This window comes from Malurus melanocephalus, unplaced genomic scaffold (assembly GCF_030028575.1).
Source record: "Malurus melanocephalus ecotype Western Australia unplaced genomic scaffold, MMel_1.1 scaffold_190, whole genome shotgun sequence".
NCBI classification, from domain to species: Eukaryota; Metazoa; Chordata; class Aves; order Passeriformes; family Maluridae; genus Malurus; species Malurus melanocephalus.
The window spans coordinates 235496-252458 of NW_026623422.1; the positions used below are offsets into that span (position 1 = coordinate 235496).

Genomic DNA, 16963 nt, shown 5'->3' on the forward strand with positions numbered 1-16963 from the left:
AACGCAGTCACATTTGCAAGTGGTATTTCAGAGATGAGGATTTGYTGTACTTCACTTACAGAATTCATTGTATGGAAGATGAAGAGGTTTTTACTCCAGCCTTACATTAGGACAAGTTATTCCACAGTTACAAAACCCAGYCCCATGTGCAAGCTCAGCACTGAGCAACAGGTCACGCATGACAACTTTAATCTTCACTCACCAGTCCTTACCCTATTTTTTACCAAGAATGCTACTTTGGCAGCCTGCATTTCTCAAAATCAGCATGTTATCAAAGAGAAGCATTACCATTATTTACATAGTGTTCTTCATTTGGAAGACRTCCTAGATAACATTTACTCCATGCTGTTGCCTCATTTGAAAATTTCATGGGCTCCTATTCTTAAGAAATTAATCCTCTGGGTACAGGAAACCTATATTTATGTTTATAGGCAGTCTTTGTATCACTGTATTGAGAAAGTGGAGCTGGATAAACCTGGCTTCTCTTTGGTGCATGAAGTCAAAGATCTCTCCTAAAGTATCTAAAAAAGTAAGCAAATAAAATACCTTGTGACACTGATCACCAGTATGAAAACTGTCTCTAAGGCAAGCCCTTTCACAGTGCAATAAGCAGTAGAATTTTAAAAATACAATTTGATTGTGGACACAAATCATCTAAATATCCAGCTTTCCTGGCCATTTTGGTTTTCTTCCTAACTTGACAGCTATGCCTTGCCTCTCTTACCAGTGCAAAAATTTACAAAGCATTAAAAAGGAAAAAGAAAAAAGTTTATCATCTGAGAATGACAGCTTTTGTGAATCCTCAGTCTCCTTTGCACAAGAGGTCTGGGGGCAGATAGTCAGAATTTGTGAGTTACTCATCACTCACCTCATCCACACTCTTGTCCCAGGGATTTCTCTCCCACCCAGCCCCTCCCCACACCAACAGCTGGCTCCTTCCAGGTTTTATGTAGTGCTTCAAAAAGCTGAATTGAGAGCAATTTAAGAACAGGTAAAGCTGAAGGGGGTCCAGCTGCCTCTGCCCAGGGCTCAGCAAACCCATCACAGCGGGGAGAGCAGAAGCTGCTCCTTCTGTTGCGCTGCTCTCACACTTGCATGAGCCACTGAATTATAAAAGGCAACATCTGCCTTCCCTGCCAACCAGAAAAATGTAACAAACTCAGCACATACTGAAGACATAAAGCCTGCATTTCTCCTATCACCGTGCTATATATGTTTCCCCAAGTTGAAATATGTGTTTGTAATACTGCTTGTCTTCACCTGTCACCAAACAGTATCCAGGAAATGTGCTGCCAGCACCCGAAAGCATCGAGACTTCCTGCTCTGATACTGATGCCTTTTATAAAAGAAACTAAAAAGAAAAAAATGGAGATAAGAGACCTGCTTAAATGACTGTTGATCCAAGTAAGGATGGTCATCCTAGGAGATCCCATGGTGCATCTGCCAACTGAACTAACCCAGGTGGCAGCAGCTCTACCTGAGGCATGGAATGGTTCCTGCCTGGGCACTGATGTACCAGGCTGTAAACAGAGAGTGACTGAACACTGTAAACAGATTTTATTCAGGAGGCTTTGTAGGGTGTAATCAATGTGAGAGGATGTAGCATAGTCCTGGAGGCAGKAATTCCCACCAAATGCCCGCTGAAAAGGGAATGATGTTTCTCTGAATCAAAGAATCACAGAATGGTTTGGGTTGGAAGGGACCTYTAAAGATCATCCAGTTCCAAMCCCCTGCCRTGGGCAGGGAYGCCTTCCACTATYCCAGGGTGCTCCAAGMCCCATCCAACCTTGAMTATTTCCAGGGATGGGGCAGCCACAGCTTTTCTGGGCAACCTGTGCCAGGGCCTCACTGCCCTCACAGCAAAAAATTTCTTCTGAACATCTAAYCYAAACCTGACTCAGTTTTAAACCATTGCCCCTCATCCCATCACTCTCTRCCTGTAWAAAAAGTCCMTCTCTCCTTTTTATAAGACCCCTGTAAGGTACTGGAAGGCCACAATGAGGTTTCCCTGGAGATTTCTCCAGGTTGAATAATCCCAGCTCTCCCATCCTGTCTCCACAGCAGAGGTGCTCCAGCCCCCTGATCACATCTTGTTGCAGTGACACACTGAAGCACATCCTTTAGAACAACCAGGAATCTCAATTTACTTTCTTTTACCATCACTGCTAATAAACAGGCATGTGAATTAAACTAGTACATGACCACAAAAATAGAATGCCTCTTCACAACATTATGACAGCAGATGATGTGCAAAAGGGACTTCAGAACTCAATTATATTTCTATAAACGAGCAACAGGTTCAGGAGAGACTGTTCTGATCCTTTTCTACGACTCCCACAAACACACAGGCCACAGAATAGCTAACCATGCTTACTTCCTAGAGGCACATCAGTTCTTTCTTGTTAAACCATGGGCTCAGAGCTGTGGAACCACTAATTTGTGAGAAACTTCTCCCTCCAGAGAAGAACTAACTGGAAACAGCCCTGGGGCTGATGTAAGCATTAAGTACATGGGGAGTCTCTGTCCTTAGGTGGCTTGCCCAAGCCCATTAATTTTTTGTGTGTGTCCCCCATTTATATAAGCAATGTTTGCATGAAAGGGGAAAGCAGGTCAGCCTAGTCAGCTTGCCACCATCTGCTTTTATTCAGAGTTGCTCAAGATCAGTGCCAGTGGGATCAGTGCCCATTCAAGGGGTTTATTGTGTGTGTTTATTTTTTGCTCTTTACAATGAAGGCAACAGCAATTACTGTAAGTTTGTAAAAGTGCATACAAATCATAATCCTCAATATAAAGCTGCTTCAGTCAGATCCCAGCATGTTTACGAATCCTAGACAGGCTGTGAGAAAAGCTGTCCTGGCATAACAATTTCCACAGACTGGGGAGGAGTGTGGTAGTGTCCAGGAAGATCAGAGACTTGTATTTAATAGTTGTTATCAAGACCATCCCCTGTTTGCAATCCACAGCAACTCCAGCTGATTCACCACCACATGAGAGTCTCAGACAAAAGAAAAAGCCTCACATTGGAGCTTGACCCCCAGACAGACTGACAATAGATGGATTTATACAACTAAAAATGCAACTGGTGAGAGATCAAAGGTAGGCTGCCAAAGTGGAAATAGCAATTTAGAGCTYTCAGCTRGGACATTCCAGCTCCTAAGAGTGGATATGCAGCAGCAAGAGGTACCCTTCCTTTAAGGAGAATTCTGTCTARGATATGCCTGGCTGCTAGAGATATGAGTTACCAAAAAACCTGAAATGAAACAAAATATTTTAAAAACCCCAAACAATCAAACAGTTGTAAAAAAAAACCCACCCTAACTGGCAAAATCAGGGAAAAAACCACAGAGAATCACAGTAGCAGAACTGCACTGCTTTGGTKCGAGGTAGTCATAAGTGTTTGAAAAGTAAATGCAAATAGAAATAATTTTTTAAAAGAAATTCTAATAAATTTGGATGTAAAATCCTTTACATTTTTAAGATATACATGAGAACAGAAGATCTTCTGAACCCTGTGGTGTCTGTGTGATATGATGTGGGCAGCTGAAGCTCAGCAGGCACCTGGACCAAGCACCACCTGATATTTTGAGGTATAAAGGGCATACAGTGATAGGAAAAGGGGAATGGTCTTAGCTGAAGGAAGGTAAATTTAAGTTAAATTTAAGTTAGGCAGAAATTCTTAACTATGTGGGTGGTGAGGCCCTGGCACAGGCTGCCCACAGAAGCTGTGGCTGCCCCATCCCTGGAAATGTTCCAGGCCAAGCTGATGGGGCTTGGAGCAACCTGGGGTAGTGGAAGGTGTCCCTGATCATGGCAGGAGGTTGGAAAGGGATGATCTTTAARGGTTCCTTCCAACCCAAACCATTGCCTGATCCTATGAAAAATAAGCTACAAAAACAAAAAAATCCAGATTTCTATAGCAAGTTATAAAATAGTCAGATGCTTGAGAGAAAAATTAGACAAGATTCCTTTGGATGAAAAGCTATTAGATCATCTGCAATCCTTTAAAATGTAGGCTTGAAGAGGGAATCAGATGAGATTTTGGAATATTTACTTTGAGCCCCAGAAAATCTGAATAAAGACAAGCAAAAAATCTAAATATTTGACAGTCTCCATAGGAAGTAATGCTCTGAGTAGTGATCACATCACTTTGAAGAAGTTTTTTTTCCCCTTTGCAGAAAAAAAACCCCAATCTGGTGCTGGAATTTCACTGAAAAACCCTGCTGCTATGTTCAGACCAGAGGWGGGGCTTGGTACAGGAACACACCCTGAAATTCAGTAAAATAAGTGTGTTAAACTTCTCAAAAGGGAAGGTTTATTCTTTTTTCCTCTATAAGTGCAAAAAGAATTCCCCCCAGAGATCACCCACACCCACATCCAGACATGGATTCTCTCGAGGGCTGGACAAGGGAGATGTGAGGATACAGAAAGCTGTGCAGATTTTGTGATGAGTGTAAAGCACCACCAGCACAGGCATCAAGGAGAAGCTAAAAAATGAAGTTTTCTGCCTTTGCAGGAGGCAAAAGCCTCAGCACAAGGGCACAGCAATGTCACTGCAGCAGTGGAAGAGAGCTGTATCCCTGTGTGRCACTTAAGGAGGGCTGCAGGAAGAGAAAAATGAACTCTCAGCCTCTTAGAAGTGGAAGGAAATTGCCAAGTGATCCATATGAAAAGGATTGGGCCATACATGGTGTGGAACTGGCCTCAAGAGGAGAATCCCAGCACCCAGCAGGAAACCCTTGGACTGCAGAGCAATGTGGGACTGCTTGGTACAGTTTTCTTCAAGTATAAATTGTGTTGTCTTGGGTTTTTTTTTTTTTATTTCTCCATCTGACTGCTTGGATTTCAATTCATTTAGGGGCCTCAAAAAATCAAATTACATTCTAGGAGTCTAAAAAACAAACCAGAGTTGTGCTTCACCTGCTTGTAGTTCCTGTTCTTCGCACTTTTAGCACAAATAAGTGAGGGGGAAAACATGACAGGTCTGTGAGACCAGAGGATCATTTCCCAGGAAAAAATGTTTTGGGAAAGGGTTCAAAGATGTGCACAGTCCCACGAAACCAACCCACAGCAGTTCCTGGTGTTTGGTTCCTCATGACTCAAACCTGAAGCAGCAGAACACACCCACAGCAGGACAGCATCATCCACAGTAACAAATCCACACAAGACTTTGCCTTAAGCTATGAAAAATCCAATTTCTGGTTTAACATTTTGTCTGAAAAACAGCTGAAGTAAYTCAGTGGGAAAAGAAGCAGCCACAGATATAAATGACACTTGTTAATAGATAAATAATATTTACAAAAGCCAAGAAATTAAAAGCTCTTGTTCCAAATGTACTACTATAACAGAGCTAAATATTGACTTACAGGAATTCAAACCAGAAACTCACAAGTGTGGCTGCTAAGGATTTTATGTGGGATTTCATGCAGAATGCACATTTATTACTCAATGCATGTTTTCTACTGCATGGGCTATGGTGTAACTGCTATGGACACGTACAGAACAAACAAAACCTCCTTGAGAAGTTCCATTCTAAACCATTTGGAGCACCTAAAAAAGCTAATGATTGCTTAAAGAAAAGAGCTTCTTCTCCCCAGCTTCTGTGGGAAATGCAGCCTTGCATTTCCTGATTTGCCCAAATGTAAAATAGATTAACTGAATTATGTCAATGAGCCATCTGATAGCACAGAGAGGTAACTGGATAAGAAAACCAGAGRAAAAASAGACCACAAACATCCCTGGAAGTGWTCAAGGCCAGGTTGGATGGGGCTTGGAGCAGTCTGGTCTAGTGGAAGGTGTCCACCCATGGCAGCAGATGGAACTAAATGACYTTTGAGATCCCTTCCAACCCAAACCATTCTGTAAGTCTGTGACAACAATTCTGTAGAAGAACTGAAAAAAAATTACCACAAAACACTTGCTTGAAAAATGCTTTAATCACACACAGCTAAGTGATTTCATGACTCCAACTTCCAAGATCTTCTCTCAAAATTAGGAGATTCAAGAAGCAATGGAGGCTACCCAAACTGTTTCTGCCTCTCAGGTTGTGGTGTTTCTCTCTGCAGTGTGGAAGAAGAGCTCTGGTTTGCTTCACTAGCTGCTATTTCCAGGGTGGAATGGAGAGTCTTTAGCAAAAACCTTCAGTGAAATTCAGGCCAAAAAAAGAAACAGCAGGATATTAAGGGAAAAGTAAACTTTCAGTAGAAYAGTCATTGAGTTTGACCAAAACAGTTCCAGTTCTGAGAAAAAAAGAAAGACCTTTAGCCTTATCCTAATCTTCTTCCTTCCTCGAAGCATCTGTTACAGATTTGCCTCACGCCACAATAGTTTTAAGAAAAAATAACCCAAAACCTAACTCAGAGCAATTCCTGGCTGAAGAAGAAAGACAAAGAAGTATTTAGTTATAGCCATATTTTCAGCATTACAGCTTTCAATACAGCCTAATGTCAATGTTAACACAGAAGCAGCCCATTTTCAATACAGAGCAAGGACTATGGAATTTTGGTTTTTATACAGATTGTTTTAAAGGGCTTCTTGTCATCTTATTCATTTATTGCACAGATCATCTCCTCCCACAAGCAGTTGTGCAATCTCTCTGTGGCAACAAAGCCAATTGCTTAGTGTCCCAATATTACTTTCCCATGTACTTACAGTGCCTGAATGTAATTCACCAGCTGGAGATAAAAAGGAATTACTATCATCAAGTTGTGCTCTCTGGGTCACATTTTGAGAGTCTACACCATAGGAAAATAATTAAGTGAAGATACATCTACCTCGGAGCTGCTCATATTAAAGTTTAAAAATGTTCTGCACACAAGCATTGCCACCTGTTCTTTCATTTTCATTTTAAAAACTCCAAATGCCTTTAATGTAAGCATGAAAATGCTTAAATTCTGGAAATATGAGCATTCACCAACCACAACAATTACTATCMTATTAAAGTCATGAAGATATATGAAAGAATTGTACAAAGATTAAAGGGTATTATAAAGCCAAAAATATATATCTGCATGTATATTATGTACTACAACTGTATGTTTTCAAACCACTGTCTCCACTGTGTCTAGAGAAGGCAMACATTTCAATTAATAATACATCCAGGCTTGATTTTCAGTTGTAACTTTCAGGAGACTYTACCCTTTCAGGCATGATATTGTAGCAGTCCTGAACTTCAACTTTCATTAGAAGCCATCAGTCAGCTTTCTTTCAGTAAAAACACATGTTCCTTGCAGACCACAGAAATTTTCAAACAACAAAAGAAAGCTCTAATGTATATATATGTTTATGACCATAGRAAGATGAAGCAAATCTTTTCATGTAGTTATCAATTAAATAAAAATGGCTTTTTATATATGCAACTTGAAATCCAAAACAATTCTGCTTTCCTCTCAACACTGGAGAATTCACACTTCATCTCAGGGCTTTGGATTTCCTAAAYTCCAATACCAATCCAACCACTTACCCTTTAAACTCTGAAAAGCTACCTAAATAGTCCTGCCTCCAAAATGCTTCTCTGTTTCCAGGCAAGTATTCCTTGTCCTCTGCTATCCCAGTGAAGGCAACCATCTGACACGAAGCTTTTATAAATAAGGTGCTTTGAACTCACAGTAACAGATGTGCTTAATTTTAAAATATTGTATTTACTTAAACCTAYGTACACTTATCATGTTGCACGCTTTCCTTTTTCTTTCAAATGCTTCTTATTAATTTTTACTCTCAACTTTCAGTCTGATTAAGGTCTCTGTGGTGAAGCTTAGAGAGTCAATTCATTCTGGTTAAAACTGACAGACAGTTGTTTCCATTTGCAAATCCTCGAGTTTTTTATTGGCTTATTAAATATGTATACTTTGAATGAGATTTCAATTATCCTTGTATATAAATCATGCTTTTTTTTTATTCCTCTCAAAGAAAATTGACTACTGCCATCTCCTGGTCACACATTTTYAGCTGACACACACTGCTGGACTGTGCCCAAATTCCTTGTGTTACAGCACAGATAAATGCAGAAGTAAAAATAGGTAAACACAGRCATGCACTGAGTTGTGCCACTTCAGCTCTGGAAGCTTTTCCACTAATTATCCATGGATAATTTTTACATTATTCATAACTTTCTTCATATGCAAACCACAGTTTTGAAATTAGGTTCCAAGTCCCAAGACCAATAACATTGGCCTGGGGCTTTTCTTACCACTTATAAATATTTGAAGCAAAATAATTCCCTCAGAATTTGATGCGATGTTTTTAAAAAAAATAAATGGAAGAAGTTCAAAGAATTATTTTTAAAAGGGCTTGAAGGAAGAATTTCTCTGTGCTAGGGTGGAGCAATTATAATTGCATATATTRTAGACAGGCAGGTTTTCAGATTCTTCTTCTTAGAATGTAAGATTAAAACTGTTACACATCTCACTGTAGGACCTCTACAAACTTCTTATCTGCTAAAACTATTACCCATGGCAGTAATGTGCACAGTTTATGTTATTCCAGCACTGACTTGAACTACAATAAACAAAAGATATTCTCTCCCTCTCTTTCATCATCCTGAACACCTTTACAAAAACACTGTTAAGCAACCTCCAAAAATAGCAGAGATAATACCTGGTGTCCTTCACAACAAGAAATTACTATCTGTTATACACCAGCTTGAAGCCCATCTAAAATCAAGTCACTTCCACATTGAAAATACCTATTCTTTTTCCATTTGCATGATCTCAACTTCATATTATCTTTCAGTTCTCCTCTAGCACTCCTGTGTTTTCTCAGGCATGTGAGCCACTCCCTYTATCACAACATTATGAGTATCTCATTTGCTGAACAGCACTCTGTAAAGCAATCAAGATCCAGTTGACTACCAAAAATGCACACTGTAATGCTYTTGGCAAATACAAATTTAAATAAATACTTCATTGCCAAGATACATTTCATAGAAGCATAGAATGCACTATCATTTGTCAGTATACAACAATATTTAAAAGTGATGTGCTTAACTAAGAGAACTGTTTGCACATTGACTGTGATTTACCTTCTTGTTGCATCTCTTCAGACTTCCTTCTCACAAAGATAACTCGGGGTCTCACAGTCTCAACACGTGCAGCTCCTTGGCTTTCCTCCTATGTATCATACATTAAAATCATATTACAAATATGGCTTTTGATGTGAAAGCACAGCAGGATTATATGGAACTTCAAGAAACATCCAAAGAGGTTTTTAAAGATTCATTAAACGATGTGCACTTCTTACTTCTGACTTCAAGAGAATTCAGCTCTGAATGAGACTGTTACAGCTATTCCCTCTAGACAAACATCCTGGGAGCAGTAGGAATGGATGGAAAAATGCCACTTAGACCTGAAGACACAGGAGACTTTCAGTTTTTACTCAAAGCATGTAGTGGAAAGAACATAAATTTCTCTGGCTTTCTTCCATACCCAGGATGTCTCCCTAGGTACTACCCTCCCGACTAACAAGAGAAAGATGAAAGAGAAAAGAAATACAAAAACTTCAGCACACAGGTTGGAAAACTCAGGCCAAGTCTAACATTTATTTCCTTGGCCATGTTTTTAGAAATGGCTGCTCCAAGCCCCATCCAACCTGGCCTTGGACACTTCCAGGGATGGGGCAGTCACAGCCTCTCTGGGGGAAGAAGAATTCCTTCTTAATCTCTAATYTAATCCTACTTTCTGTCAGTTTAAAACCACCGCCCCTTGTCCTGCCATGATGTGCCTGTCCAGAAGAATTAGGCTTTCTCTTAGGACAGACAAATTTAAAGCAGACAAGATAAGAAAGAGTTGAGATTATTTTCTGAAAGTATGAAGGTTTCATGGAAATGTGACTGAAGAACMCCAGTGTTACAGGACATAAAATGCCAGCAGCATAACAGTTCTCATGGGTCCATCTGAAGTGGTTTTTTTTTGTTTTCTACTGAACTTATAATACCAATTATAAGCAAACCAAACTCATTTTAAACTGAATYGAGCTGCAAACAGAAGTTGAGAGATAAGATAGATTCAAAACCTACAATTAGGCATTCCTGAAGATTAAAAAACCATGTCTTTTGAAATACTAAAAACTKAAACCTAATGAGAATACCAAAGAGACAATCCCACTTAAAAAATGTGGATTGTATAAAAACATTCATACTTATAAAAGTATATTATGAAAATATTTTGCAACCAAGTGATTTTCTAAGATTTTAACAACGCATTTGGGACTTCAAATGATTTAGATTTACCATCTCTGGAATCCTTAGCCACGCAAATATGACTTCAATGTTCCTGTCCCTCCCAWGATCAGAATGATTTATTTAGAATATGAAGAGCCCAGCTTCCTCCTAGTCATTCTCTTGCTTCTTAGAGCTAAGACCATGGGGGCCAAAATGGCCACAAATAACAGTCAATTCCAGTATTGTTGCACAAGAATGGACAGAAGGGGTCAAAGTAAAGATGCATTTAGTCTGGCTYTCTGTCTAACAGTGGCTAAAAGCATATATAAATCTCAAAAAAAAAAATTCTAATGCCAGAAATGGAGGAGCAGCCAAGGAATTTGGGTAGATAAGAAAATTCCTGTATGACTTAAGCCATTTGTTTTGGACTGAGTGACCACACAGACTTCACTCTCATGACTAAAAGGCATTTGCTCGTGCCCTGTGTGAAAACTCAGTGCTCTTYCTGCTGGTCAAAAYCTGACCTACATAKCWGTGCCAGGGAGMAAAYAAGTCTGGCAGCTCCACATGAACACCACAACCTCCCTGACACGAGGATCCTGTTCACAAAGGCTGCAGAAACCACCCAGGCTTTGCCATCACCTCCCAAGCCCAAGGCCCAGCAGTACACCATCTGAAATCCTGCATTTCCTCAGGTCTCTCAGCAAACTTTGCTCCTAAATARATTTGTCTTCTAGCTTTGTATGTAGGTGATACAGTTTGATTTCAATGAAGGCAAACACTGTCTAAAGATGAAGTACAAGATGAGAGTCAGTGACTAACTTGGGAGGAAATCCTTGCAGAAGTTTAAAGTGATTACTGTCTTAAACATTGCACAGAATGAATGAATCATCCYGAAAGCCTGAGTACCTCTTGCTCTAGTAGCTGGTATAATGTTACCACAAAATCTGTCTCCTGCAGGCAGGTGACAAAGCAGAGCCAATGGCAGAGCTGAATTCAGATGCCATCCCTAATTAAACCAGGGGAAAAGTTCATCCTTGTCACAAGGTAGATAAATGCTGTCACAACAAGCTTTCAAATCACCTGGTACAGGGATTATTTTTTAATTTCACAGAAGGATGTAGAGATCAAGTAGAAGATCTTAAAGAATATGGCTTAACCACAGTAAACATCTCTCCTGGATGGGGCAATCAYTTGTAGGTATGATCACCTCATAGAAAAGATAAAAAGTCATCCTGTGAGAAAGTGATTTGGAGTCTTACATCAGGAATAACCACACACAGGAAAAAAACAAGCCCAACAAAACCACACAGACAGTTCTGGSGTTGGGTTGCGTGGTTTGAAGGGAGGGTGAGTTTTACATGCCAGCAGGCAAAATAAAAGCCACAGGGGTTCAGATGCAAGAAGAGGTTTTTAAAGATAAGATAATGWAGAACCACCTACAGATAAAGGATAAGATAATATATTAACTATCTGTATATTTTCTGTGAAAGACACATGTTACCCTCTCTGTCCCTATTACTTTTAGCTGGAATCCACTTTTGCCTGTGAACAGTCATTCCAAGAAAGCTTGTTCTGGTGACCTCAAAGTCAAAGAAATGTAAGATTTAGAATCTTCTCTGAAGATGCAACTTCAGGTGACAAATTTAAGAACTGCTCAGACACTGATGGCACAACACACATCAAAGCTCAAAAACATAAATCCAAAGACAGGTTAAYACAAGATACTTTAGGTTATTTTTAATACAGAACATCAGGGAAGGACAGAATTTATCCATGAACACAGCAACCATGGCAAGTACATAAGGCTTTCAAACACACTGTGAAGCCTCTCATATTAGAGAGCAGTCTGCCACCTTGATTTCAGCTTTTGCCACTTGTTATTTGAATTTATTTAGCAAGTAAGCCACCATCTCTAGGTAACAGCACATACTAATAAAGTAGCAAAAATTAATTGTCTAGGTTTGATGCAGAGATCAATAGGATGTTCCTCTACCTTTAAGTCTTCTGAGGTATATCATCTTTATTGGATTTCCAATCTAGGAAATTTCTTACTAGGACAAATGAAGTTCCTGAAATGCTGGGTCAGTGGGTTACAACTCAYGAGGATACAAATCTGTTGTCACTTCCTCAATCATATATCCATGATRTTATCCTGCATCTGTGCCCCTAAAACATTGGAATGCCCCAATGAATGTTTTATAGGACTGAATCCTGTGAGACCAGTGAAGCTGTGAGGAAGTGCAGGAAAGACAGAAGGGAAGGTTTGAGCTTTAAAGAAAGGATATTGTAAGGATTTGTCACAGGAGACACAATCATTTTTAATGCACCCGGGGTACTTTGACTCCAGCTGAAAATGTCACTTTAATGCACCAGTTCTGTGATGTCAGGCATGATACTGAAACAGGAAAATTTGTTTTCCCAGGTTTCAGTTTGCTCTTTCCGACTAGGCACAGAAAAAACCCTTTCAGCTCACCTGGGACAGATCCTCTGGGAGTGGTGTCACTCTGCAGCTTGGCTGGGCTGCTGGCAGAGCAGGATTTGAATCTGGCTGWGACTCCAGTTCAGTCAAAAGCATCGGACTAGGATTTGTATCTGCACCTCCAAGAATTTCTGCTGGGAGAAGAAAATTGCTTGATGAGCTGGAGCAATCAGCTCCTGGTCACCTCATGTGGCAGAATGTGCAGCCTTTCAAACTTCCAACAGCARGACATGCAATGTTAAAGAAAATTATTTCCTCCTTACATGGCTCATTGTATATCCCTTAAATTGCTCTTGTGGGCATAAAAATGAAATAAGAAATWCATGTCTGTGGAAATTGAAAAAATAAATCAGCTTTATCATCTGTAGATTTCTAACATGGCAGCATCTGARAAAGCTTCAGAGCTGTACAGTTCATCATACCATTATATGCTTAATGAGCTTTATCACATTTACTGGAAAGAAATTGGAAAAGCTTCTTCATTAAAATGGTTCACTCCTGTATGAACTAAAAGAAACCTGTGTACAGTCTCTTTTAAAGGGATAATTTGCTCTCTAATCCAACATTTATCATGGTTTTGCAGCCTGCAAGTGTGTAAAGCATCTTTATGAAAAACGTACTGACAGCTCATGAACTAACTTTAGCCTTCTGCTAACATACAGAGCCAAAGAATGAATTTTAAGCCTAATTAACTATAATCATTGCTTAATTAACTGTAATTATTGTTCAGTTTAAGACTGCATGTGCCACATTTCATTTGCATGTTGGTTTTTATATCCCTGACTTTAAGCAGTGAAAACAAGGATATATAAATGACTGATCATCAAGATGCTGTTATGCACCTACATGAGCAACATCTGCTCCATCTACAAATGGACATTGTGTTGCCAYAAGATGAATAAAAACTGGTCACAAAACTGAAAATAACCCACAGTCCTAATCCCTAAAATTCTTACAGATGCCTCTGTGAATGATTCATTCTGACAGAGGAAGCCAGTATCCACTGCAAGGTTTTATGTGCAGAAATGCACACCCTGAAATATGTGAGCTCTGACACCCATTGGTGTGTCATTAACATTAAGTAAATACATCTATAGAAATAAATATTATTTCATTTTAGCTCTAAAAATAATTCTCAGATAAAGTGATGGCCCTGCATTGTGGCTGTTGTGGCTATCAGGAAATAGYTGAGTTGCACTAGAGGCTGAAGGACAGGCAATCTCACATTCCAGTAGAGAGAGAAAAAAGATTTGGAAGAAAAGCAGAAACAATCACAGATCATTCCTTCCACCCTCCACCCGACCCTGCCTCCAAAATCAGATTGTTTTCTATTCATTGTTGACTTCTCTAACAAAAGGACTTAGAAACAAGGATTTCTGCTCCTCCTTGATAAGAAAACAACTCTTGTCTTGAAAGCAGATCCAAGCTTTTATACAATGATGTTTCCTTAGCAATGCAATGAATTACTGTGCTGTGTTCAAAGGTGGGGAGGGAGGGAAGCTAAACTAAAAATCATCAAAATGCAAGAGATCTCACTCTTATATTATACAGATTATGTAAAAGCACAGGGCATCCCTGTGGCAGTYAGTCCAGGRCACTTGYCTTCTCTCAAAAATACATTGCAATRAAAACAACASTACAAGATCTAGAGAGATGARTTTAAAAATCAGGAGAGAAACACTCTGCTTGGGGATTATCATCACATGCAGGAGCTGSTTTGGAAAATGTGAAAATATATACAGGACAATCAAAGGGCAGCCTAAATTAAATTAAATWAATTAAAAAAAWTAKTTTTAAAGGTATGAGGAGATACAGCCGTGTTATCCCAGATAGAGCTGTGGACAGTCTGAGTGAGGAGGACAAAAGGACAGACAGACATAGAGACAGGTTCTGCCATTACCAGGCATCTTCTGACTCCATGATCCTGAGCACAGAACCACAGAAACCACAGAATCCCAGACTGGTTTGGGATGGAAAGAGACCTCAAATTTCATCCAGTTCCACCCCCYGCCATGGGCAGGGACACCTTCCACTATCCCAGGGTGCTCCCAGCCCCATCCAGCCTGGCCTGGAACACTGCCAGGGATCCAGAGCGGCTACAGCTTCTGTGGGCAGCCTGTGCCAGGATCTCATCATCCTCACAGGAAGGAATTTCTTCATCAGCACAAATCTAAATTTCTCCTCTTTCAGTTAAAACCATTTCCCCTTGTCCTGCACTATCTGCAGATGATCTGATCAGTGATTTATTGCTACACCCCAGTGTCCTTAGTGCTGACTGTCCTCTAACAAAACAAACAAGTGACTTGGAGAAGTCTCTTATCTCAGAGGCCTCAYGTAACCAATCTCCAAACAAGATTCAACAAACTACTTTGAAGCAAAAATTTGACAATATATAAAGCACCAGAATGTATTTTCAAGGCTGACACTGGTGTAGTTAGTCCAAAATGTTAGGTCAAAGCTGGTTTAAAAGGTTACTCTCTGTGTGACCAGTTCATATGTTAATCACTTCAAAACCAAGCAAATATTCTTATTTCTCCAAGACTGTTTTTGCCACATGTTAAACACATTCAATTTCAATCCACTTCCTACTGGTCAAGGGTTAATAATGTGAGATGAGCTTCTCTTGTCAAATTTGTAAATGTGAAAATTAAAAGGACAGAAAAACAGCTGTTTAATCACTTCAATTTACACAACTTTTGATGAATCAATGCAACCCCATTTGTGTTGCAACAGCTTGATAATTATTTCAGTTTAGCTTAAACATATTTAAAACMACAGTCAACAAAAATAAAGAGTTTCTTCATGCTTCCAGCACTTACATTAAACAAGTATAGAAGGACATTTTCAGATAACAACAGAGAAACTGGAACAAAAAATAAGGGAGAGGAAGGACAGACCTCTGGTTTCAGCACTATTTTTAGCTGAGAAGAAATAAATTTCCTTGCTTTACCACAGGAACTTATCCTGCTTCGTACAAGCCATTATGTGTGTGCCTCAGCTATCCATCTGGGAAAAAATTAATTTCCATATCATTAGAGGAATATATGAAGCTAAAATATATTGCCATTATGAGCCAATGCAGTATCACCACGATGGAGTGATAACAGCAAAGAGGAGGAGTGCAAGGGGACAGAAAGAAGTAGCTTGAAGTGCTGGTGTTAATATCTGTCCAATGGAAACTGCCTCCATCTGTTTCTCAGAGCTGAATTTGACTTAAAATAATAAAATACAGACTCCACAAGTTAGCTTTTGTATAGGCAAGGCAATCATTGTCATGATTTTTATTCCAATTGCAGAAAATTGCTAAGAAGGGTGAAGACAAGGCTTGAATTAAATCCAATTCTCAGAATAGGAACACTAATAATTTCATTGTAGGAATAGCCTGTAAATTTGGGATTTTGAACATATGGTCTGAAATTGTTTCAGATTTTGTTATGGAAAATGCTTGAAATCCACATAAATGTCACAGAGAAGAATTAACAGTCTAACTGTACCTCTAATTTGRGTAACCTGCCCTGGAGATGCAGAACGGAGATCTTGGTGTGATCTGTTCCCAGAGCTCTGAGCAGCTGAATGGTCCATAAAAATGGAATTTCCCATCATGATTCTCTCTTGTGCCCTGCTCAGCCTTGGCCTCTGACCTTCACTGAGCTCCCCAACACTGCCATCAGAATCCTGCAGAGAACACCAAAATCACAGTACACACAAAAACCCAGTGTAAGTCTCCAAACCCAGGCATTGTTTTTTAATTACATTAACCCTGAAAGCATTTATAAACTTAAGTTTATTCTATTTGTACTGGATAAAGAAAACAAGCCCTGGAGATATCATCAGGGTTTGAAATTCAGATCTACATTTATCACAGAAAAGGACAGAAAAGGAACACTTGCAGCCAAACATCATTTATTTTGTTAGTGGTATCTCAACATGATCAGAACCTAAGCTATATTTTTAGCACATGAAGTCTTTGATGTTATAGATTTGGCCATTATTGAGTGCCTGACCTTGAAACATTGGCAGCTTCTAAAAGCTATCGACTCTGTGTTGCACTGCATGTCAGATAAAAGCYTCAATTTTCAAGTAGGTTTGGAGGGCACTAAAAATAGGGATGGTTCCCTGGATTCTGACTTTCAAAGCTGCAGGGAAAAACAAGYTTATTTCCATGCAGGAAAACAGGTAGAAGACACACATGCACAGTTTCATTCTAAGGCAAATCAAGAAACTCCCAGGAGAAAATTGATTCTCCTCTAAAGGAGAAGGGATGCCTGCACACACCTTGCCAAAATCTGGGAGAGTTTATGAGTGCCTGGTATRGACAGACTGGTCTG

At 39.6% G+C, this 16963-nt stretch overlaps 1 protein-coding gene across 4 annotated transcripts in view; it reads right to left on the minus strand.

The window, feature by feature from the left end:
* Positions 1-16963, minus strand: part of KIAA0586 (KIAA0586 ortholog) — a 66507-nt gene that overhangs the window by 15198 nt on the left and 34346 nt on the right. Inside the window, exons 28-31 of one of the 4 annotated variants that reach the window (XM_057373223.1) lie at positions 16130-16310; positions 12630-12769; positions 9017-9104; positions 5973-6135 (exon numbers count right to left, since the gene is read on the minus strand). In XM_057373223.1, the coding sequence (XP_057229206.1) occupies positions 6125-6135; positions 9017-9104; positions 12630-12769; positions 16130-16310 (420 nt within the window). In that variant the 3' untranslated portion in view covers positions 5973-6124. Of the gene's footprint in view, positions 1-5972; positions 6136-9016; positions 9105-12629; positions 12770-16129; positions 16311-16963 lie in introns of those variants that run through there. The other 3 variants (XM_057373222.1, XM_057373221.1, XM_057373224.1) reach the window with 3 other exon arrangements.